Source organism: Chelmon rostratus, chromosome 2 (assembly GCF_017976325.1).
Source record: "Chelmon rostratus isolate fCheRos1 chromosome 2, fCheRos1.pri, whole genome shotgun sequence".
NCBI classification, from domain to species: Eukaryota; Metazoa; Chordata; class Actinopteri; order Chaetodontiformes; family Chaetodontidae; genus Chelmon; species Chelmon rostratus.
The window spans coordinates 19,050,883-19,075,946 of record NC_055659.1 but is presented as its reverse complement, the minus strand read 5'-3'; the positions used below and the strand labels follow the sequence as shown (position 1 = coordinate 19,075,946).

The following is a 25,064-nucleotide window of genomic DNA, read 5'->3' as shown; positions in this document are numbered from 1 at the left end:
CACTTTTCCATATCGAGAAATGATCAGGATTATCGCGCTAAGTATATCGAGCTTTTATTTCCAAACTCTACTTGCTGCACTTCCGTTAACTTAACTTCCGCGTTGTGTTGGACCGTTTACCACGCAGGTAACGTTATCACTTATCTCTGTTCTTTCGCTGTTTTGTCATCACGTTAAGTTACCTCGAAAACGCATTAAGTCAGTGTTACGTTTTAGGGCTTCAATTTTATTGAGGTTTACTGTTACTCTTAATTCATAATCTCCCGCCAGCCGCGAAAAGTCGAATCAGGTCGGCGAGCTAACATCACGGTTGCGTCAATAAAATTCTTCTGACAATATGTGAGGAGCAATGTGGTACCATTCGTTTTATGTCCAGCATATGCAGGGTTGATAGTTTAAAAGTTTAGCGAACTTCGTGTGGTGTGTGTGTGTGTGTGTGTGTGTGTGGTGGGGGTGGGGTAGGGGGCGTGTCAGGACATGCTGCTGTGATCTGTTTGTTTGTTCTACCTTTGCATAAAACTCAGTAAACATTTAGTCAATCGCTTATTATATGATAGTAATTATGTGTTCAAGTGTACAACAATTAGGTTTTGCAATTCATTTAAAATATGAAATATTGAAATAAAGTTAAATTAACAAGGTTTGTTTTTGGAGTAACTCTCACATCTAGAATGTAGGCTATAATTGTTTAAAATTTAATTTCTTGCTAGACTGGATGTCATCAGTGTACATATATGTTGACAATAAAGAGATGCAAATATTGATATACCAACCAGCCCTACAATACACCATATGCATGTGATTTCATTATTACTCAATTACATGGTACTTGTATGTAGAATTTAATTATGTTTTATTAATACTTTTTACTAATTTAGACATTTCTCTTTTTGATATATACTCAATATTTTTGTTTAGGTTTTAATTATTGCCTTTTTGTATTTTAATTAAATCTACTCATATTAAATGGTTAACTCCAAAGGGTCTCATTTAATTAAAATTTACTCAATTACAAATCTGATAATATTTAATTAATAATATTGCGTGCAATCTGTTGCCTCAATTTTATTGAGTAAATATGGTATATCTTTCTTTACAGTGTAAGTGAGCTTCACCACAAATTAAAACTGCATTGCAGTGAAATTCAGAGTGACCCTATCTACGGCCATATAAAATACACAGGGGCATAATGGCTTTGCTGAAATATTTATTGGAGTCCTTTTAAGAATGATCCTGACTATAATCATGTAAAATATAGTTAATTTTGTGGGGAAGAATAAAGGGAAAAATGCATTGTTAACATTTGTCATGTATCCTTTGGTGTTTTAGAGCCTGTTCATAGTCAGGGTCATAAGCCTCTGAAAGGGGCCATTCTTTGTAATGGCCACTTTCACTTTTGATTCTTTTCTTCATTTCCATTCACAAATCTGACTGCCCATTTACAGTCTGAGATACAGCTGGTGTAAATTTCTTCCTATTGCCAGTATTTCTCATAATGGATAACACTTTGACAGGTTTTTTTTTTAGCCTTTCACTCATTGTCAAAATAATCTTTAACCAGGGTCAACATGTTGCATTCGACAGCTTCAAGTCTGCAAGTAAACTGGAAAATTCCACCTTTTTCAGGACTTCAGGTACAGGCCAGTCGTCAGCTCCTTGAAACTGTTGTGCAGTGGTCAAAGGTTAAATTCTAACAGAGGGGCTGGTCTTGGCTTGACAAATACCAGGTGCAGAGTGCACCAGAGTGTGCACTTCCCCCATGGCTCAGTTGCAACGTTAAACATTTCACTCTGACATGACACAGACGTGTTTTATGCATTTTAGTGTTTAATCCTTAATTTTTTTTTTGTAGGGTAAAAAGAAACACCATAATGGTCAGAGCAAATATGAGTTTGACAGCAATACGGCAGCTCGTGGGAATGAAGACAATACAGTGTGCCAGTGTACGCAGGAGTGTGGCATGTTTGCATCATGTTGTGGGTAAGAATACTGTTTGTTCTGTGTCCTGTTTGTTAAGATTTTGTTTTCTGCACCACATGTTTGCCAGTCAACAGCTCAAAAACCTGCTGAGAGACTGATCTGTAGAATTTGATGAAAAGTTACTACTTTAAGTTGCTACATCAGGGATTTTTATTAAAAGTTGCACACATTTCAAGATATAGCATTATCAAACATGCTTGCTATTCTCTCATGAACTACTGCACTACACACGCGTCTGCTCATTGGCTTTGATTGTGTACATTTTGATGCAGAAACATACAGTGCTATACGAAATCTGATACATGGACATCATAGCATGAGAAATGCACCATCGTCTGCGATACCTCCTAGAGTTTCTTTTGTAATCGTTCAAAAGTCACAAGTATTTTATCTCCTACCCCTAGGTGGAGTTCGGTGGAAGAGCAGCTACAAACAAGCACCTCTATTGACAGCTGCTCCTGTTCGAGGCCTCATAGATGAACAGATCAGCATTAAAGGGAGTTTCCTGCGCCCACACTGTCCTGTCACAGTGTGTGCACAAATGAACTGTGAGGATGGTGACCCGTGGGAGGCATTCGCCCACTATAATACAAATGCAGACGGCACCATCGACTGTGAGTCTTGTAGTACAGTATATTCCCTAATGTAATTACCTCAACTTTAATATGTTGATTAGTATAACTGCTATTAGAAACAATAGGTTCCAGTAAATGTTGGAAAACGCCCTGATTATTGTGAGGTTAAAACTGAATTTTATCATGGTGGCAATTTTTGTTGTCATTTGCAGGTAATTTAAGACATATTTTTAACCATGCAGCTGTACAACCAGTGCCGGAGCAGGTTTGTAGTGTAAAGTTGCAATGAAATAATAGTTCATTAAATGTTCATGTACTCTGTATATCGTGGATGCAACTTTGAGAAATCATATTATTCTAGCCATTTATGCAGGCAGGTGGTAACCTTCTCCCTCTATGTCACCTCAACAGTGGCCAGGGATCATTCAGTCGGGGGTTCGTATTTGGGCTGTGAGCCAATGGGACTGTTCTGGGGACTGCAGCCGGCCCCTGGTGCAAGAGAAGGCTTGAGGCAGGTCATGACATGAAGCTCACTGAGAGCTACAGAAAATAACGTTGGTGCCATCAAAGCTAACTGTCTGATGTTTCACAGTGGACACAGTGGTTATTTTAAAGTCAGATAAAGCCTTCATGTAAACGGATGTGGCTGACATTCATTCTACTTCTTCTACACCAGTTCACCAGAGAACTAGCTGCTACAACTACTTCCTACTCCACCCATCCACCCATCTTAGAATTAGGTTCATTTTAACAAGTTGTCAAATCAATATCAGCTTGTGTTCATTCATGTCTTGTTTAAGTCTGTGTCACACATTTGTTCTTAAACATTACAGGCGCAGAGCTACCCTGCTAAATTAACATGCTTGTTATTGTTGTAATAAGTGGTCATAACAAACGTTAGATGAGAGTTTCCTGACTGAAATGTGCCTGTCTTTGCAGGCTGAGGAAAAAAAACGTAGAGACGCCATTCGTCGTGGTCATGTCCTTACTGGAGGGCCACGTTTCACCCAGTGAGGGACAGAGCACCGAGCTGGCTGCTGTAGCTACTGAGCGCTGGTACATGGCGCCAGGCGTCCGGAGAATAGAGATTCGGCAGAATGGATTGGTAGGGACGTTGTTTTTACCAACCGGTGAGCACAGGATTTGAAGCATTCACTCACAGGTTTTAAAGATTAGTATGGGAACACTGTGTCCTCTTAACAGCACCTGTACTGACTTCCTGCAGGCCCAGGCCCCTTTCCTGCCATGTTGGACCTGTGGGGAATGGGTGGAGGACTGGTAGAGTACCGCTCCGCCCTGTTTGCATCCAGAGGCTATGCTAGCCTGTCCCTTGCCTACATAGGGCACAAAGAATTGCCTGGTCCACAGAACCGCTTGAACGTTGACGATTCATATTTCAATGTAAGATAAGATTAGAGGCTTTACTTTATCCTATGCAGTGCTAATTTCTTTCTGCATCATGTGTACGTGTCATCTAGAAAAGCTCTGTTTTCGTTTGAGCAGTCTGCATTCCACCTTCTTCAAAATCATGATCAAGTCTGCGGCGACAGAGTTGGCATCATCGGTCTCTCTTTTGGAGTCTTCCTGACACTTCGAATTGCCACTCAGACTAGTCTCAAAGTATGTCTTTCTCTGTCATCCATTTATAAATCTACAGTTTGATCCTTGTACGTGAAAAATCCTTTTTTATTGGAATGAACAGCTTGAAAATAAATACTCTACATGTCTACCAATAGGAAGTTAATTGCGATTTTTATTCAGTTCTGTGAGTTTGCAGGATGGAGTTCACACTAACTTTCAACAGTTTCTGTTCTCCTCTCCAGCCATCCTGTTTGATCTGTATCAATGGTCCCATAGGAAGTACCATCAGTCCCCGAAAAACAGGTGACACAACTGGACTGTTTGGAAGGTAAATGGCAATTAAAGAAGAAAATGTGGGGTATTATTATTAAAGCATCACTGTGGAATTATTGCATGAATCCATCTGATCTGACAGAGTCTAGTTTCAGGTGTGATGTTTAAGTCCATAGACTAAAGTAGTAGCTTTAGTCTTATTATTACTTCATTGTTGATGTAATTGCCTTATTGATTGATTGATCTATTCTGATGTTTAACCCAGACTGCATGTTGCAGAGGTTTTCAAAAATTTCTCCAAAGACTGAATAAAAAATAATACAAGTGGGTTTTCTCTGCTAACTTGTCCTTTTAGTGGCGATAAATACTGGACGTACGACGATCAAGGCCACGTCAGTTTCCGAGACATGTCTTTGCCTGCTAACCTTTCCCCTGAGACCAAAGTGAAGGTGATGTGAACGACTTAGCTGCCTCTCTGACCCCCTGAACCCACCACAATACACAGGCTCACACATGCTGAAGGAATATCACATCAATATTTTGTGTCCATGAGAGAAACAAGTCCAGAATGACATGTTGTGTTTTGCAGCTGGAGCACCTCTCCTGTCCGTTAATGTACATATTGGGTGAAGATGACCTGAGCTCTTCAAGCATAGAGACCGCAGATGTGGTAGATTATCTTATTCTATATATATATATTTTTTTTTTTTTGTTCCATCGTTACAAATTATTTGGAAAGCATTCATTAAGAAGCCCTGGATGAATATTGTGATAGTGTTTTGTTATATGTGGTTTCTATTTAGTCAAACATTTGAGCTTTAAATGAAACAGAAAGTTGTTTATGGGCTCATCGCACAGTTTCTGGCTGTTGTTACAACACTTTTACTGATCATCAGATCGAGGAGACACTGAGGGCTGCAGGCAAATCCCAGCTGCTCACCCGTTTGTCATACCCTGGTGCCGGTCACCTGATTGAACCGCCTTACACACCAAATGCAAGAGCGTCCCTGTGGACCGTCAAACCAAAGAAACGTAAGCTGCATTCCAGAGCTGCATTTTCAGTTCAGCCAATTCCGATTTTATACTTGGTTGTCATTAATTTTTAATGCAAGACTGTTAAATGTAAAATTGAGTATGCACTACTGTGGAAACTATGGAAAAAAAGGTTATTGACATAATGCTGCACTGTGTTCTTTCTGCTACAGAGATCACTCTGTGGGGAGGTCACCTCGCACCCCACGCTGCTGCCCAGGAACATGCCTGGAAGAAGATCCTGGATTTTATGGAAAGTAATCTGAGACGGTGAATCGAAATCTTGAAATAGAAAATGTATCATTATTTATCTGCCAGAGTTTTACATGCAGGGAACGGAGGACGGTAAATGTGGTGTTTTTAGATGATGGGATCTTGTAGAACGGGTGTATAACAAGAACTCCTGAGTTCACTCATTCACATGCGTGCAGATTGTCCACAAGGGGAAGCTGTTTGGTCACCTGCCAACCAACACCTCTAGAGGGGGAATCGTCTTAGCTGCAGTTTAGACCCAAGGATGTTGTGTTGCCAGGTGCTCCTGCACATATGACAGATGGCCATCGCCGCAATCTTGCCAAAAGGTGGCGCAGTTCAGACTGGAAGTGATTCAGAAGTGCAGGTCTGAAGCTGCGGCTCTGAAGTTGGATTGTATTGGCTGAGTCCTGTTTCACTGTGTCCTTGTTGTAGGAAATAGAAATAGAAAAAACTTTCTTATCTGTCACAAACTAACAAAAATGTTCTTTTGACAGGGCTCAGTTATAAATAAATGCACATTTACAACACACTTACGGAGAGAATGAAAGACTTTTTGTCTATGTTTTTCCTGGCTAATGGGACGTTGTAGCGGAGACCTGATGGGTTTAACTGGAAGGCTTGAGGAGGGGGAGAGAGGGGTCCTGCTTGATCTTCTGGCTTTCCTGCTTACTTACCCGGTGTACAGTTCAGATAGGGGAGTTTGAGGTGAACCAATTATTTTGTTGGCCTGATTGATCATGCAGGAGTTTTGCTTTGTGTTTAGATGAAAAATTAGTGAAATGCATGGTTCTTCATGTATTTTCATAATTTAAACATTTTATTTCATGCAGCAAACTTTAGAATACAAAACAAAAGATGTAACAAAGATCCAGGTTGGTCAGAATCTTCTCAGACAACTTGTTCATGTACACAAATCACTCCATCCGCCTAAAAAAATTCAGACCCTCTGTGACACCTCTGTGATGCTCATAGTTTTAATGAGTAATGCAGACACATGCTAACTAATTATTATGGTAGTTTGGGGAGAAGAGTTCTTGGCACGCTGAGGTGACCATGGCGATGAGGGCGATGAACTCTTTGAAATCGATCTCCAGGTCTCCGTTCTGGTCAAGGTCCGCAAAGAGCTCATCCAGAGTTTCGTTCTCTTGGATTTTCTGGTCAGCAGGAAAAGCGAATGACAGTGAAACAAGTGCAACAACGGACAATAAATCATAAACATCATCATCAATCAATCATCAGCATATCCAAGTATCTAATGCATAATAACGCACATTTTAACTCTGGCACACGCGAATGAATAAAAATGACACCTGCATCTTAAAAGCCCTTTCAATTTAAGCTTTTTTTAAAGTTATTTTAGGCATTATGCTGTAAAGTGCTGCCATACACATGCCAATATTAATACTTTAAGTTCCATAACTTACCATTATGAAATTACTCATCTCATTGTCGATGAGCGCTTTAAGCTCTGCTTTCTTCAGCTTGCACTTGTGACCGGAGTATTCGTGGAAAACTCGGATAATTGTGACCATGCCACTCTCTAGGTCGGACATATTCTCCTCTGAAGCCTGCATCAAAAAACTAAAATCAATTCCAACTTCATACTCATATGAGGGCGTTGTGATGGTTTTCTGTATGTTGTTGTACAATGAATACATTGTAACATGATGCATGCACTTAATTTGTTATTATAATCTATGATTTCAAATGTATACAAATAAACTCTTTTTTTCAAATATTTAGTCTTTCTTACCGTCATCTGTAGAAGCTCCTCTGTCTTGTAAGGATCCTAAGCGCAACTGACGGCTTATCCAGCAGTGTGCTGGCTGCCTCGCCCAGTTTACAGCGGACACTAAACTATATTGATCAACCACACAAAGGCTGCTCATCTGTCATGCACTACATAATGGAGGACTAATGGATATCAGTGGTCAGAGCCTGAACCAAAAACCATTTGCTCTTAAAATGTATCATTTGACTGTGATCAAGTTTCTCTGTGTGGACATGTATTACTCACATTGTGGGGACATCTGTTTACACAGTCACATTCTGGGGACTCACCTACCTTATGGGGACGCAAGTCCCAATAATGTTAATTATTAGGGTGAAAACATGGGTTGAGATTAGGATGTAATGTCCCCAAAAGTGATGGACAGAAGTTTTTTTCTTCTTGAAAGTGTTAAGTCATGTTTGGTCTCAGGGAGTAGTCACCGTGTGTGTGTGTGTTTAGTGATTATTGTTATGGTTAGGGTTAGTCTCCAAGAAATGAATGTTAGTCTATGTCATGTCCCCAAAGCTGATAGAAACTTAGTGTACGTGTATGTGTGCATGTGTTTGTGTGTGCTTGTGTGTAAAAGTCTGTATATGAACTGAACAATGAGTGCATTTTACTGCAGCTTGTGGTCTGTCCACACCACTGTTATGGGGGTCCACACTATCTGAGTGACTCTTTAGTGAAATATCGTCTTAAATACACATTTCACATCTTCATAACAGTGAGCTCATAGGCGGTCACAGGAAACTGGAGAGGAGAGTGACTGTTTCTGTTTCATCTCTCTCATAGTCTGGAGATAAGATTGCTCGAGCTTAATTACATAATGCAATTATTACATTCGTAATGAATATGGGTTAGAAATTGAGGAAATGTGCTTCCAATGAGTTCTACTTCCTGGGCACTTTGGCATTCTATTATCACACACAGAAAAGAACCATAGCAACTTAAGTAGGTTTATTTAACAGTTTCACATAACACATACGCCACGACAACTAACTGCAGTTTTAAAGTGACCCTTTAAAAACATGTTACATTTTGTTGTTGTTGTTGTTGTTGTTGTTGTTGTTGTTGTTGAATGTCTGCTGGACAGTAAACTCAGCTGTGGTTGTGGTATCAATTTAAGAGCTGCCTCACCCAGCGAACCTCATGGTAAGCAGCTGACAAATGAGAAAACAATTCATAACACTGATTTGAATACTACAACAGTGATGCTTTGTCAATTTATGTATAATAATGAGTTGTTATAGTATAGTTCATATAGTTATTAAATATGTGATATTTCATAAGTGGTAGTCCATATTTTAAACATTAATTAGCCTACAGGAAATTGTAAAAATACTGCTAGGGAAACAGGAGAAAAGAGAAGTAAAATTAAAAAAAATAATAATACGAAGGAAAGCAGAGTAGAAGCAAGAGGGAAAAATGCTATATCCATATATGAAAAACATATGGGCAAATGGAGAAAAAGCAGCTCGACCTCCCATAGTGCCTTAGACTAATTAAATAAGTTTTGAACTGGCTTTCTGATCATTTGTTTTTAATGACACAATAATACTCCATCTTATAGTTCAGTGATATTGAATCATTGTTTAGTTTACTATCCACTGTATGTTGTATGTTGACTACTGATACAGTGTGTGCAGTAGCAGCATGCAATGAATCAGCTAAATGAATAAAAATTTGGAATTGTTTGCTCGCATGTTTGCTAGCGCACGCTAATTAGCGATCCAAATGCTTACACTTCTGTAAAGGACATACAAAATAACGTTTATGTACGTACGTTTATGAATTATTTATACACCTTGATTTCGTTGTTTCAATTTTGAAGATTATCTGCGTAAATTAAGAAGAAAAAAAAAACAAGCATCACAGTTCTTTACCTAAAGTGTCACACTTTACCTGAAATCAATCTACAATTGCCTGGGAGGCTAAATTTCCGCATACATTTGAACGCCCCGCAGCTACTTCCTGTTGTCCGTACCTTGTTGAACGTGCTCACCGCGCAGTCTGTGGTTGCGCGTTTGGCTGAACCTTGTGGATGGCGGCCTAGATGTGAGGAGACGGTCCGCCCTTCCTGCGATAGGAAACTCGCATTGACGTAAAGAAACCAGAGCGGACTGAGCCCAGCGTTAATTAACCGCTTTAATATCACTGTTTTACTGAAACTCGGCGTCCTTTCACACGAAATCACCCGCGTTTAGTGACGCTTGGGCGGACGGGAAAGCACAGCGAACGAGAACGACAGCCGAGAGGGAAACAAGCAGTGTGTAACCCGGGTTTTGGTAAGCATTCACTCAATTCACAGTGCTTTCCTCTACTCTGACGTTTGAATTCCTTTGCTACATTATCTCACCTCACAAATGCTAAGCTAAACCATAGCAAACCTGTCCAGTGGGATGTTGAGAGCACTAATGTTATTATAGGTAGCTGTCCGGAGTAAAATTATGTGCAGTTACAAGTCAAAACAACTACACTGATGTTTAGTTTTAATGCTTTTCCATCGCCAGAGAGCATATAGCCAAGTTACTGTAATTTTCCTCTGACATGACTGAGAGCATTCAACAGTATGTAGGTGGCACTCAGGAGACACTTTCTGCAGACCTCATGGTGGTTTATGCTGTTTTTTTCTCACATTGTTTTACTAGAAAATTATTTACAGTTTAGTTATAAAGTTTTGCAAATTTTCTAAATAATTGTGTATAAATTGGGAAGTGTTTTTTGTTTTTTGGGTTTTTTTTTTAGGAGATTGTGAGGCATTGCAGTGAAGATACTGCCGGTTCATGCAAAGCTCTGAAGCCACATCCCTCCCTCACACACTTGTCTTTTTTCAGAAATGCCCCATTTTCATTGTGAGGCTATAATTAGCTCAGCATGTGAAAGTGTGACCTGCCTCGTCTCTTTCCCTCTCTCAGTTTCCATCTCTTTGTTGGGTAAACCCTCTCTTCCTCTCTCGTGTCCAGGCATGGCTGATCTGCTGAGACTGCTGCTCCGGGTGGCTGAGAAAGCGGCTAACGTGGCTCGGGTCTGCAGGCAGGAGGCTCCCCTCTTTCAGCTCCTCGTGCAAGAGAAGACTGGCGAGGACAAGAACAAGAAGTTCGTCCAGGACTTCAAGACGCTCGCCGACGTGGTGATCCAAGAGATGATCCGGCATGACGTTGGTGCTCAGGTAGGCGATGTCGGTGTGAAGTGTGGGCTGTCTGAATGAACTGCAGTCTGACTGTGCGTTGGATCGTAATCATGTCCTGTCTGTTCCTGCTCAGTTCCCTGAAATGGCTGGCTTCATTCATGGAGAAGAGTCCAACAAGTTTGAGAACGGGCTTGGTAATTATTTGATGGTCTTGACACACTGCATGCTCTCTTGTAAATTGGTTGTAACTATAAGACCTCTCTGGTTTGTAGGTGTGCACTGGGCACACTCGGTCCACATCCAACTTTATTTGTTCTCTCGAAAACTATTACGATTATAAAACAGAAGTCATACTCATACTCAGATTACTAATCGGGCAAAGTTGGCTCTTGCCCTGTGGTCCGAGAGGTCCCACAGGGGCCCCCAAAGCACTAGGATCACTGCACGTCAGGAGGATTTTGGTATTACATTAGTTGCAAGTTTGTTTTAGAATTTACACCATGAAAGTACTGTATCAACAAAGGCATCTCCTGCATTATTAGCTACTCCTGTGATGGGGCCCTATCTCAAAAAATCTAGTTTTTACCTTCTTCCTGAATTAGTTAATATTAGACTGAAACTAGCCAAGTCTTGGAACCCATCAGCTGTCATCTGACTATTTAGCCTCTGGGGTCCACAGCCAGTGTTTTGGGGCCTCCAGTGTAGCCATGGATAACTTATCTCCAGACCAAGACTTCCTCTAATGTGCACTGGTCATTGTTTACATACTGCAGAATGTCTATCTGCATGCAACCAAAGCCCACTCAAACGTGATTGGTCAATACTAGTCAGACTACAAATGGAAACCAGAATGCTTCAGATTCTGAATTCACATGCAGATATCTGTTGACAGAGATAACCCGACTTAAAGTCTGACTTCTTTACATGTTTTGTTCAACCTACAGTCCAGAACCCAACGATATTCAGCGTACTTTAACTAAAGACAAAGAAAAGCAACAATACCTGGCATCTGAGAAACTGGATCATTTTTGTATGATAGATGACTTTCAAAGGTTAATCGATCATCTAAAAGCTTTTATCTGTTAAAATATGACCACAACGGTTTGAGACATGCTGTGTATATTTTAACAACAAATGACTTAAAGGCAGATTCCTTGTATGTGAAAACCTGTTTGTGATTCTTATTGTGGTATGATAATATCACATAGTATATCACTGCACCTTCACATGGGTAGAGCAAATACTGGAGGGACTAAAAATAACTTGACCTAATGATGTGCACTTGGACCTCACAGAGTCATCCCTCTTCTAAAACAATCAGATGCATAGTCAGTCATAATCAGTGTGTCGCTGTCCAAATGTTTAAGCACGCTGCACTGTGTAAATATTTAAAGTCGTTGATGTAAAGTAATCCTCACTGGCTCTGCGCCACCAGGAGAGAGTGTGACTGTCACAGTGTGCGGCACAGAGGAGGAGACTGCGACGCTGCTGGCCTCGGTGCTGGACAGCGACCACACGGCGGCGTCTCTGCTGGCTCGAGCCATCCACCAAGACCCAGAGACCATCGACACCCACACAGACGGCCTGACGGTGCCCCTCCGCCCCTCTGAGCTCGGCATCTGGATCGACCCCATAGGTGAAAGGCTCACTGGTTTCTGCTGCAGTGATGCGGAAACTCATTCTAGCACACGGGGGACAGTCGAGCCTCAGTGAGAACTGTTTGTCTCTTGTTTTTCAACAAGATGCGACCAGCCAGTACATCGAGGGCCGAGAGGAGGTGCTGGAGGAGGGCCACCTGTTTCCCTCAGGTCTGCACTGTGCTTTGGTCCTCATCGGGGTTTATCTCCGCAGCACAGGTGAGCCCGTCATGGGCGTCATCAACCAGCCGTTCAACCATAAAGATCCAGCAGGAGGAGGGTGAGTTAAAAACAAAAAAACTTTAAACAGTCAGACAGCAGTCACTGCCTCATTAAACAGTTTCATATCTCAAATAAATGGAATTTATTGATTAGTTAATTTATCAGACCATTATGAGACCTCCTTAATCATATTTAAGTGTTGCAAATTTTTTTGCCTGGCAATAAAAGGGCAAAAAAGATTCCCAAAAGTATTAATAAAGTAAATTTTGCGTGTGCCACTGATATTAATATACACTCAGTGGCCAATTTATTAGGTATAACTCTGCCACTCTGCCATAACATCTATCTTTAGTTTATAGTTTATAATATGTTGTAATACTGAGGTTAAAGCTCGACAACGTTATATTTAGAGGTGTTTCCAATCTTTTGTCCTTCCTATTTACAAATGTGACGGGGGCAGAACATTAGAAACACAGCCGAATATAATGCAGAGAGTGAATGAAGAGAGGGAGCAGCGTTAGCCACACCTCCGCACAACCCTGCAGGAAGGTGCTGCATTGCTGGACTTTGTATGAGTGTGTGTGTGTGTGTCAGTCAGTCCCGCCCTTGGTCAAACAGACACACAGACCTGCAGCTCATGGCACAGACAGCAGAGGAGAGAGACGGAGACAATAATGTGACCTAGTCGCTACCTTTTTATGAAGTCCCAACCTCACCCGGCGCTGTTTTGGCTGGGGGCTACACCCACTGCCCACATAAATACCCTGCCTCACACTTCTAGTAGGTCATAAGTGATAACTGAGAGGGATTACTTTTGTACGAGTCTATACGTTGTTTTTTAGGAAAATCTTTAATGACATATTTTCAGCACATTCAGTATTTTCAGATTCGGAAGACGTATTAAAACAAGCCAGAATCAAACAATTGTCCAGTTGTCTATTGCAAAGATGTTGAACATGCATGTCGCATTACACTCTGTGCGTGTTTACCTTTCTCTTGTGGCTCGAGCGCTCATGCAGACATGAGAATTTTCATGTCATTTACATCAACAGCTGCATGTCTGAAAGGGCATTTTATATATATTTATATATCAATAAACATCTTTTGTGTGTCTGCATTGAATGTGCCTTTCACTTTGTCTGCCTTTATCTCTGGATCTTTTTCTCTGCGCCTCGCATGGCCAGAACTCACATCGTAAGCGCTGCTTTTTCCAGTTTGAGTCTTACCAGATACTTTACAAGTCAGATCAATGAGAAAACTGTGGGGAGTGTTTAGATGAGGAGGTGACTTACTACCTGAACCTTGTGAACAACTATGTAACCAAGATCTTATAAAACTGGTTGCACAGCCAGCTTTTAGCTTAAAGCAGCTATAATCAATATTTTTGCAATAACAATCTAGCTAAAGAGAATGTGAAAATACATCTGGAGCATTTTGCAGCTGAAGGGTCACATATTTCCTTCACAAGGTGGAAGAGACCAAAAACAGAGCTAAAACAGAGTAATTGTTGGACTTGCTGACAGACATGCTTTTTGGTTAGCAATGCAATCCTCTGGTCAGTTGCAGGAAGGGTTAATGTTGATGTCTGAGTGAAATGAACTGTCATTCTGGGCTCTTTCTCTTCCGCTAAAGTCAAATATTCTCCGTCCACTACTAATTATCTGCTTTCGCAGCTGGAGGGGGAAGCATTTCTGGGGCGTGTCCTGTGGCGGCGTCAGCTCCTGCTCAGAGTCCCGGCCAAAAGATGGACCTGGAGGTGGGCTGTCTGTGGTGCTGAGCTCCAGTGAGAAGCAGGTGGTGAAGGAAGCCCTGACCTCACTGTGCGGCCCTGACAAGCTGATGTACGCCTCTGGAGCCGGCTACAAGATCCTGTGCGTCATTCAGGGCTTGGCTGATGTTTACGTCCTCTCAGAGGGAAGCACCTTTAAGTGGGACTCCTGCGCTCCTCACGCCCTGCTCCGAGCCCTCGGCGGGGGAGTGGTGGACCTGGCCAAGTGTCTACAGTCCAGCTCTGGAGCACAGGATCACCACACAGAACTGACCTACCATCAGCCTAACACCGAGTGTAAAGGAGCAGACCGCTGGGCTAACCATGGCGGCCTGGTGGCTTATCGAGACTGTTCTCAGCTCCGCAGCGTCATGGCAGCTCTGAAAGGCAAGCTGTAGTTGACAGAGCAGAGGAAGTAATCAGCACAAGCTGAAGCAATCATGATTCATGTTTTCTGTATTAGTAGAGAGGGAAGGATGTGGGTCCAGGATGAAGTATTTTAATTATAAATAATACTGACTTATTTTAATCAGATATATTTGATATGTTTGCAAGTGTGTATATTACAAGATGAACATCTGGTCTGGGCCAAATAATATTTTCAAATACTGTTTGGTCTTGGTATGGAGATCAAGGAGGTGTATGATTAGAGGTAAAAACATGCAGCTAAATAAGACTTGAATAGGGCTGCAACAATTATTTTCATTGTCAATCTGGTGATTAATCGATTAGTTGTTTGGTCTATGAAAAGCCCAAGATGAGGACCTCAAATGTCATGTTTTCTCCACAACCCATTCAGTTTACTGTCATAGAGGAGTAAAAAAACTAGAAAGCTGGAATCAGAGAACTTTTTTTTCACATAGGTTGACGCTGTAGACAGAAGAAAGTTGTTGTTTTTTACACTCAGTTTTGCTTTTGACTTCTACGAGTGACAAGTTGTCGATCAGTGGCGACCCGATATGTTGCCATCCTCCTTGCAGCTACAACAAACCAAGCAATATTTGTGAATTTTGTTCAGCTCAGACCTGATAATCATTTATAAAACATTGCAAAGCTTTGTAACAGTTTGTCTACATGTTGCATAAAGAACAGGAAAAGAAAGAGTGCTCACTGCTGGACAGCTGAGGGACGCTTCACTGCCAAAGGAAGGCTAATGTGGCATCACGAGACTGCTTCTGACAGATCTGAAGGATTTTTCTTGGAGTCTAAATTGCAGTCATGAAAAGTGATTTTACAAATTTTCCATCCTATCTAACCTGTAAAAGACTATAATAAGTCAAGTGAGTGAATGAGACTCAAATGAGGCAGTGTGCAGGAATCTGCACCTCTGAAACAGCTCCTTTTAAGGAGCAGAGGGATTGACATGCCCTGCCCTCTTTCCATGGCTTCAGCACCATTAGTTAACAAGGTCAGAGAATGGAGAAGCCATATCAGGTAAAATAGTGACACGGAGACCTTTTCGGGTTGGGTTTGCAGTAAAATGAAATACTAAGCCAATGTGAAGGATGGGACCTATGCAGGCTAAAGGGCTCCTCTGAAGGACTGAAACAGACTCTTATCAAGATGTTTGTAACCTTACTTTCATTGTCAGTGTATATGTTAAAATGACCTTGATATGCATTGTTAACTGACAAATCATTTGTTTGTATACTAAGCACAAAACAGAACAACAATGTGCATATAGGAAATCATCTTTATTTTGAAAATCAGAGAAAGCAGGGGGAAGAAACCCAACAGTGATATTTTAAAACTGTTTGCCAGCCAGGGAACTCGCATCATAATTCCCTACAAAAAACCCTGATGATTGTCAGATATTTTTTGCAATACTTCTGCATATTGTTAAGAATTTGAAAAGAAACAAACAAAAAAAAAAAAACCGTGTTGGCTCTTTCATTGACCTCTTAGATTTCAAACTGCTACCTTTAACATACCGCACCTTACATTCTCAAGTCAACATGGACGTGTGGAAAACAACGCACTCTGCTCAACGCTGTGACGGCTTCCCAGACGGGACTGAGTTAGATATTTCATGCTAGATCATGAATGTGGAGATGAACTTCGATGGTCAAGGCCTAAACGAGAATGTAAGATGAAAAATTGCTGGAAAACATATGTAGAGAAAATTTGTGAGAGCCACCTTTGTAGATCATATGATCTCATTGATGATATGCCTGCCTGATTGAAAAAACAAATTTAAATCCTCATAGGTCCGGCTTACTTGTTATCTTCCTGAATGCTATCAAAATGTTTCTTTTAACCAGATAGAGCTAAATCCAGGACTAGTTCTACATTTTGAGTTGGTTTCATGTAGAGGGAATTGCATTATGTTGACCACAACTCAATCCATGAGAGTCTGGTCAAATATGTGCAAGAGAAAAACTATTTGACACGTGAAAAGAAACATGGCAAACTTGAAAAAAGGCTAACCTTCTCAAGCTACCAGAGAAACCCACATAACGCACAACAATGTCATAAAACAGCTCTGATACTCGGGTTTCTCCAGCGTTTCATGGTCGTGTGGCTCAAATGTTGTCTCTTAAAAATGTGTCACTCATTTTGCATTCAGATTCTCCCAAAACAAAACAACAAAAAAATCTTAACTTGCAAATGAGCTGTTAGCTTAGCGAGCTACACCTCCTACTCAGCTGCAGCTGGAGGAGTCTGGTTCGGCTAAATCACTGATGACTGTTCGATATCCCTGTGATGGCATTACCATGCTGGGTGTGCAAATTAACACAAGAAAAAAAAACATCCAACATGGTACCTCTCATCATCTGTCAATATAAAAAATAACCTTTATCAAATGTCTTATCACACATATAAGCCATTTCACTACACTCTCACAATCTTTATATTATCAGCTGTAAACAATACCACTTCTGTTTTCTTAAATTGTTATTTCCATTATCAAGACAACAAACTCAAAATACAACCCAGTCCCATTTTTCTGACCCCATCATGTTGTTACATGTAGTAACACTGAGGAGATTAAAGTCAACCAGTTGTTTGGATTCAGAATTTCTGTGCATGTGTGACTTTGACATTTTGAAAGCTGAACCACGTCCAGATGGAAGAAAACACTAGTTTATAGGACGTGCCTGCAAAACTTTAAGAGTCAGATTATAAATTTCTTTCATTGTAAACTTTCAGGAGCCACAGAGATGATGGAAAAAAAATATGACGAATGTAATAACCAGGACGGCTCGAGACAAATCTGTGGGAGACTTTTTACTGTCTTGTCCTGAGCTGGGTGACAGTCATGACAGATCAGTGATGCAGATCACATGCCTTGAAACATCAAAGCTGGCAAAAAAAAAAAAGAAAAAAAATGGCACTTAAGACAAAGTAGCAGCCTGAACAACTGCCCAAATCAGCTGTATGAAATTAACATACTGTTTATGTTGCAAGTGTAAAATTTTTTCTAATGCTATCACTTCAAGGCCGATAGAAAAAAAAATAATTTGACAGCATTGTAAAGGCTTTCTTCAGTATTTGTAAATCAGCACAATATCAAGCTGACTCTTGTATGTTCTGTTGTATTACTATGTAATCAGTCAAACTGTGACCAATGTTTTCAGTTAGGTTACACAGTCAATCAACAGGGGGCAGTGTAGATCAGCTCCATGTGGTCTTTTTAACAGCAGCGAATCCCTGCTGACACAGAACATCAACATTTCAAAATGTCAAGGTGTCACTTCTGAAGTTTTGAGACCTCCTCAAAGCGACTCAGCTGCTGCTCAGCTATAGCTATAGAGTTTAGTGGTGTTTCTATAGCTTATAGAAACACCACTGAACTCATTCCCGCTGTTAGATCTGAACCTGTGCTGTAATTGAAATGTCAATCTGGGGCCGAAACAATAAACAGAAGGCAAATTTTAGCATGTTTGAATCAGTATATCTCAAAACAACAAAGCTTTTTTTAAAACTAATTTTCACTCATTCAGGTCCAGATTTTACACATTGACGACATCACAGGTTCACTATCTCCTCTCTGGCTCAGTGGTTCCTAAAGAGAGAGGTTAACACATTTTTAGTGGGTGGTCTTATGATGCAGGATGTGATTCTCTGGTAATCGACACACAAATATCAGCATCCATTTTAGCATAACTTTAGCATGAATCGCCACATCTTCTGAAGGGATTTGTTTGATTTAGAGGTTCTGTAATATCGAACTATTGAAACTTTACCTCTAGAAACCACAAATGTGTTATTTCAGAAACCTAGAAAGATTCATGTAATATTCAATTATGCATCATGTCAGCTTAAGAGGCAGTTTGCCTGTTTATAGTCATTCAAACAACTGGGAAAAAGCACAAATGCTAGTTGCCACAGTGGATCCCTCATGCTGGAGGTTGACTGATTGTGACTGTATTGATACTAAATATTCTCTGTAGACACACCACCAGATTCACACAAACCCTCTGATGTTACTGTAAAAGCAGACCAGAGGTAACTGCATGGAAGTTTTCAAAATGTTCTGCTGTTCTGCAAATTTAGTTCAGATGTGTTGTGTTTAGCTGGTTTCGAGTCATTCCTGAAATATGGTGGGCGGAGGTGCAGATCTAGACCTACATGTCATGAGTAACACTGACGCAGTGAAGCTGCTCAGATCATCATCATCTTCATGTTGATTTCAGTGATCCATAACTCACTGTAACCCTCTCTTCAAGTGTCACTCTGTCTGGAACCAATGCCTTAAACTAATCAAAACATGAACAACTAAAGTGAGAGAACTGAAGTGTTAAATGCAGGTGAATAAATCATGCATTGCAAGATTTGGCAGGAAATTATGAGAGGAAAATGTTTCATTACAGCATCCCAATAAGGATTTCAATGCCAAGGCTACAGTCTTCGTAAAGACCAACAAAAAGTAAGATGAAATGAGAGGTAAAGCACCATCACTGCCGTGTCTCCAAATCTCCTTCAATACTTGTATTCAGTCAACAGGCTCCTCCTCATGATCCCGTCTCTCTCCTCTGGCTGATCTGACCGCAGCCTTACCCTCATGAACCCTCTCCAGTTCGGATGTTGGCATGCCACCAGGCAGGCGAGAGACAAACATGGCCATTATTTATTGTGTCCCTGTGTTGCCATGTTGATACACTGAGAACTCTACAGACTTCACCTCTGGAAAGGTTTGCGGACCTTCTTCCTCCTTCTGGGGGGTTTGCCACTTTCAGCCCATGTCTCGCTGGACTCTGGCCGGTGACTCCCCGGCATGTAGAAACCTGTCTGGCCCGGGGGAGGGGAGAATGGGGGCACTCCAGCACCAGGTGGCTGGTGATGGGGCGGACCTGAGGGAAAGAAGCCCCCGTTGGCAGCCATGTCATTAGGAGGCCCTCCCTTGAAGATGCGGTTGAAGAAGTCCTGCAAATCTGCAGGGTTGGTGGGACCTGCGGCATGCTCTGAGGGCGTCCTGCAAGAGAAAGTTGGAAACTTCAGAGGTCTTTTGTGCTGAAGCCTCCAGTGAAATGAAAGGTGAAAGGTTTTTTCTGCTTTTATAGATGGCCATGTGGCAGCAGCATATAAGCACATAATAAATGATTTCATAGTTTCAGGACAATTGTTAAAAATCTAAATAGCAATTTTCATAGCAACATATGTTTAAAAGGCCAACATATGTTTAACGGCCACCCCCCCAACTATCTGCTGTTATGGATAAACCTGAGGCGTAAATGAGGAAGAGGAGGACGAATTAGCAGACGCTTCAGCACCATGGAGCCACAACAACAGCCTGAATATGAATAAAAAGAACGTACCTGTGTCGTGTGGAGTTGCTGTTGTTCTTTGAACCAAATGAGATGTGATAGGGCACACGGTGTGTGTCAGGAGAAATGCCTATTCTTTGGCAACCTGCCCACTCTGAAACGTGACAGCATCACAACAAGGTCACATGACTGAGAGAGGAAAAAGTGCATCTGGGAAATACTCTGAAACTGCGCTCTGAACCTTTTCTTTACCCTGCGAATACAGGTAGTTACATACTGATAATATATGAGCTCATGCAAACTACAGTTACTGATGAGCAGACGTTCACCTGTAATATCATAGACCTTGCCATCCATACAGGCAAAGTATGTGATTCGTAGGCCCAACATGCTGGACTCGGCCCACAGGTCCCCCTCCTCAGCACTATGGCAACGGTTGCATTCAGCACAGAACCGGGCCTCAGCAGGTTCACGATCCATCTCGAACCGCCTGCGCACACACAGGTCATGCAGGAAACAGAAGACACCATTCAGATGTGGGTAATGCAAAATGTTTTAACTTCAGTCTGAGGAAATTTTGACACCAGTTCAGTTGATCCTGCTGGGTGTGTAGCGACTTACTTGTGTTTGCCTTCACACTTGGTACACATCATGGTGTTCATGGCTTCCTTCAGGTCGTCCTGCAGTTTAGTGAGAAACTCGTTCATGGACTTTGAGAGCTCAGTTGCTGCCATACGCTTCCTGCATGGGAACAAAACAGACTGGTTGGTGATACATGAACATAACAGACCTGATCAAACACACTAAAAATCACTGTACAAGTTTGGGGCCAATATCAAGAATAAATTCAGAAGAAAACAATAGACTTAGGATAGATCCAATCAATTTGCATTTACTATCTAATTTTTCAAATATTGTAGGAAAGTTGAATACTGTGCAAATAATGTTATAATTTAACAAAAGAAGGATGAGAAAAATGATGTTAAAAAAGCTAGAATAATTTTAAATTCTACCAAACTGATAAAAAACAACGATTATTGTATCGACTTGATGAAAAAGCAGGCTACTAAATATATATTTTTGAAGATACCTGATATATTTTTATTTTTATTTTGCTTTATAATCTATATCTCCTGCAATAACCTCTTGTTCTGTGTACTCACAACTCATACTCTCGTCGTGTCTCTGGGTTACTGACAATATCCCAGGCAGCTCGCAGTACTTTGAATGCCTCTCCAGCTCGTGGGTGTTTATTCTTGTCTGGATGGACCTGAAAGAGAAAGGACAAAGGAAAAGGTTGCATGAGTAAAGGAGAATATTTAGGCCTCGGATGCAGTTTATTAGTCATTAATTCAGGCATCCAATAGCTGGAACTTCACACACACCTGGACAGCCAGCTGTCTGTAGGCCTTCTTCAGCTCAGCCTCAGAGGCGTGAACCTCCACGCCGAGCACTGTAAAGGGGTCGAGCTCGTCCTCCGGTACATCAGCCATGGCCAGCAGTCTCTCCAGCTCCTGGCCTGGTTGGCCTCTCCCTGCTCTGCCGGGTGACTCGGGGCTGGACAGTGGGGCATGGCCGTTCCTCCTGAACCTGCTTCGTACTGTCTCCAGCAGGGACACAAATCTCTTCCAAAACCTTGAGTCCTGAAAAGCTGTCCAGTAGCGTTTTCCCCTCTCTCCACCAAGGCGGACCAACACACCCTTTGCCCACTGGGAACCGAGAATAACCAAAGCACATAAAAGTCTCAGGCAAGATAAGGCAGCTGTCTTTACCCACTTCACTGACCTAACAATTTTGTCCACCAGGTCTGTTCCTGTGCATTTTGTCCAGTTCAGAATCCGACTAGCATCCGCCTTCATTCCTGCTGTGTCTGTGATCTTCACAAAGAGCTGCTGTCCAAAGTTGTAAAGTTTCACCCCTCCGGTCTCCACACCAACTCCACAATTGTGAGTTAATGTGACGATGATCTCGATCATCATGTGGACGCAGGAGATGCACCAGAAGCTCAGAGACTCTGACAGCATCTCCTTAAAAGCCAAGACGAGCTGGTTGCCTGTCCGCCTGCGGCCTCGGTTCTGCTGATGGTGGTGGTGGTTACGTCTGCGGGTCTGCCTGTGACGGCCACCACTTGATATAACGTTGCCTTTCTGAGTGGAGGAAAAAGCACTTTGACTGCTCTGCTCTGAAACCGATCCACTGCTTCTCAGTTTGCATCTCCTTCCAGTTCCCTCATTCCTCCAACCAGACTCCCCATTCATGTGCTGCTCCTTCGCAGCTTCATCCTCTTCTTGATTTATGACATGTAAGTTCTCGTGCTCTGCAGTGCTGTCATGCTCAAACCCATCTGAAGCCTCCTCAGCATCCTCTATGGCCTCTGTAGATCCACAATACTCTGCTTCACCAATTCCAGAGTCTTGTGGAGTGGCTGGATTTGGGGGGTCCTGAGATTTGAGATAGGCTTTGTCCTCCTGCTCCCAGTCATGACCAGTCCGTTGGGTCTCCCACTGACTCGAATTGGTGACTGATGTGGAATCACCATCAGGGCTCTCCTCATCGGTGTCTGTTACGCCGTCCATCTCCTTCTCAGTTGCTTCTCTCTCCATGTTCCTTACAGCTGTTTGATTGAAGCACTGTGAAACTGAAGTCTCATGGAAGATGATATCCTAGATCCATAATCTGTGGCAACATTTTCCCCAGACTCTCGCAAAAAAGTGAGACTGGGGGGCTCCTGAGGGTCAGTCTCAGGTCCACCATATCAGCAACCACTTCGAAGTGTCACAAGGCTTTTGCACACCTCACATCATGCACCAGGTCGCTGTCTGAAAGGCAACAGAGCAGAGTTCAGCATACTGCTAACATTGTGAATATGAAAAATGTTTTTATAAGTAGTCATTTATATTACAGTGCAACTTTTTACACCTTCAAAACCTAAAAACAAACATGAAAAAAGACCTTAATGAAAAAATAAGATCAGGAGGGGCAGCTACTCTGATGTAATACATTTGTGAACCATGGCCTAGAGTTGCATCTGCGTGAAATCTGGGTAACTTTTCAAACATTTCATTCACTGGATAAGCCAAAGACACTCACATGTGGCTATTTCTTCTTGACAGTTTCTGAACTGAATTTTCCACAAAAGGGTAGTGTATTACAGCACACGTGAATGTAGAAATGTGAAATTACACAGTAAAAGTTAATAACCAAGCAAAAATGTCTTGTATTTGTTGCTTCTCTGCTTAATATCACTGTAAACCAAATATCTTGGCTGTTGGTCGGACAGACCTGTAGAAAACTGTAACAGGTATTTGTCATTTGTTTATAGAATAAACAGTTAATAGAACAAATAACTGAAAGATTGGTCGACCATGACAATAACAGTTAGTTGCAGCCCTGTGATGAATACATTTATAATAAACTGACACAATCAAAAGTTTTTACCTTCCACTAGCTGCTACCAGCGCTAAGAGGAGATCATTAAGAACTTAAAAACTTGAATGAACAATGACTGCCTGACAACACGGTTTTTAAGGAGCTGAATGAAGGAAAAAACAAGACCGAATGAGCGAAGTCATTCATTAATGATTGACTTACATATAGTGTGGCTATGTGACCTTATCCGTGCAGCCGTTGTAAAAGTGATCATAAATTAACAAAGACGATCAAAGTTGCTTTAAAACATCACATGTGTAATGGTACAACAGAGATGAACGTTACACTCCATTATAATGCACAGTTGTTTGCTAATTCAGTTAGCCAAAGGGAAACAGTGCAGCTCTCTCAAAGCGAATTGCATGAACAAACGTTTGACCTTTAAGAACCGACAAAAAGCGAAATAAAAACAAAGCAGCCATTTAAAAAATGGCCAATCCTGCTTGGTGGACAGGCGGACAGACTAACCTGATATTATTTTAACTCTGACAACAACACCTGGTGTTTTAAAGGCGGCTAATGTTAGTAGACAGAGGTTGTTAGCATGAGGAAGCAGCCAGCCAACAGGATGACAGACAGGCGATACAGGGGCTAAAATTAGCTTGTCTCTGGCTGGCTAACCTGACAATATTTCAACTAAATATGGTCTCAAACGAAGATTAAACGACAGCACAGCACTTAACTGTTAACGCATCTAGCTAGCAAACAACGAAACGAGCAGCTAAGTGTTAGCTAGCAACAGTAGCGAGCAGGACTAGCTAATATAAACGCTTGTTTCCCCTTCCTGTGGGGTTTGACGACGAGTAAGCTAAGGCATGTTTTGGACACCGGACGAGTCCAGTAAGGAGGAAAATTTTGCACTTTGCATTCAAACAAACTAGATGTCATATATACCTCTCAGATAATTGTGTAACGTTGTTTGTGAACAGACAGCCAAGTGTCCGTGTTGTTTTTTTTACAGCCACTTCTTCTTCTCCTGCTCCTTTTCCTACTTTCTTCCAATTTCTTCTTCCTCCTCCTCCCCCTTCGCCTTCTTCGTTGTTTTCTGACTGTTAGTAAGCAACTGAGGAACGCACTACTGCCACCCACTGATCTGTAGGTATAGCTGAAAATTAACAACTACCCTTCATAATTTTCTGAATACATTTTCCATAATAAACTTAGTATTGTATTAGTTAGCAGGGTAACACAGCCACGTACCCTTTTATAAATCTCTCTTCCAAATAATTCCCCACCAGGAGGACATTATACACAACATGTCCAAAGTATTTGAATAAGCCTGTCCATATGGCTGGAGTAAGGTCTCTTAGTTTCAATTTGGGGAAATCTTAATTCCATAAAATATATTTAAATTAAAAAGACAATAGTATACTTTCAACTTACAGCAGGTCGTGGAAGGCCCTTGCTTGTCTGGGGTCCATAAAAGAAATGGTTGTGAAATCACTTGGTCAGTCCCACTTTTTCCAGCTAAGGAACTTTGCAAAAGCCAACCCTTCCTGTAGCCTAACGACTGGGGAAAAGTCATGCATGCTTTTAGCATACCTCTTCTATTGTAATGCCTCATCCACATGCCTCGGCAAACATTCTTCAACTTGAGACCAACTGGTCTGTAGAGTTACAAAAATCAAACGTATAGATCAAACATTGCACCACTTTTACCTTCTCTCCATCTGCCCCCTGTCAGTTGCAGTCGGGTTAATTGC

The 25,064-nt window shown here is 41.6% G+C and overlaps 4 protein-coding genes across 5 annotated transcripts; 2 read left to right on the top strand and 2 right to left on the bottom strand.

The window, feature by feature from the left end:
* Positions 1-90: 90 nt before the first annotated feature.
* On the top strand, positions 91-7,428 carry LOC121621013 (bile acid-CoA:amino acid N-acyltransferase-like). Of its 2 annotated transcripts, XM_041957310.1 has the most exons (12): positions 91-127; positions 1,853-1,980; positions 2,385-2,594; positions 2,967-3,066; positions 3,495-3,685; positions 3,781-3,956; positions 4,059-4,175; positions 4,379-4,464; positions 4,765-4,858; positions 4,999-5,079; positions 5,306-5,441; positions 5,615-7,428. In XM_041957310.1, exons 2-12 carry the CDS (start codon positions 1,872-1,874, stop codon positions 5,713-5,715), a joined length of 1,401 nt encoding a protein of 466 aa, XP_041813244.1. In that variant the 5' UTR covers positions 91-127; positions 1,853-1,871; the 3' UTR covers positions 5,716-7,428. The 2 variants fall into 2 exon arrangements, with proteins under 2 accessions (XP_041813244.1, XP_041813252.1); XM_041957318.1 differs by lacking the exons at positions 91-127; positions 1,853-1,980 and having other exon boundaries at positions 2,455-2,594; positions 2,768-3,066.
* LOC121621028 (protein S100-B-like) lies at positions 6,619-7,270 on the bottom strand. Its single transcript, XM_041957329.1, has 2 exons — positions 7,121-7,270; positions 6,619-6,850 (listed from the first exon to the last, which is right to left on the bottom strand). Exons 1-2 carry the CDS (start codon positions 7,268-7,270, stop codon positions 6,698-6,700), a joined length of 303 nt encoding a protein of 100 aa, XP_041813263.1. The 3' UTR covers positions 6,619-6,697.
* A 2,100-nt stretch (positions 7,429-9,528) lies between the features above and the next one.
* inpp1 (inositol polyphosphate-1-phosphatase) lies at positions 9,529-16,108 on the top strand. Its single transcript, XM_041953514.1, has 6 exons — positions 9,529-9,752; positions 10,431-10,636; positions 10,731-10,791; positions 12,033-12,233; positions 12,340-12,514; positions 14,130-16,108. Exons 2-6 carry the CDS (start codon positions 10,433-10,435, stop codon positions 14,620-14,622), a joined length of 1,134 nt encoding a protein of 377 aa, XP_041809448.1. The 5' UTR covers positions 9,529-9,752; positions 10,431-10,432; the 3' UTR covers positions 14,623-16,108.
* A 1,331-nt stretch (positions 16,109-17,439) lies between these two features.
* On the bottom strand, positions 17,440-24,369 carry dnajc14 (DnaJ (Hsp40) homolog, subfamily C, member 14). Its single transcript, XM_041953501.1, has 7 exons — positions 24,256-24,369; positions 21,318-22,751; positions 21,096-21,202; positions 20,554-20,673; positions 20,262-20,422; positions 19,984-20,086; positions 17,440-19,640 (listed from the first exon to the last, which is right to left on the bottom strand). The coding sequence occupies exons 2-7, from the start codon at positions 22,533-22,535 to the stop codon at positions 19,346-19,348; spliced, it is 2,004 nt and encodes a 667-aa protein (XP_041809435.1). The 5' UTR covers positions 22,536-22,751; positions 24,256-24,369; the 3' UTR covers positions 17,440-19,345.
* Positions 24,370-25,064: the final 695 nt, after the last annotated feature.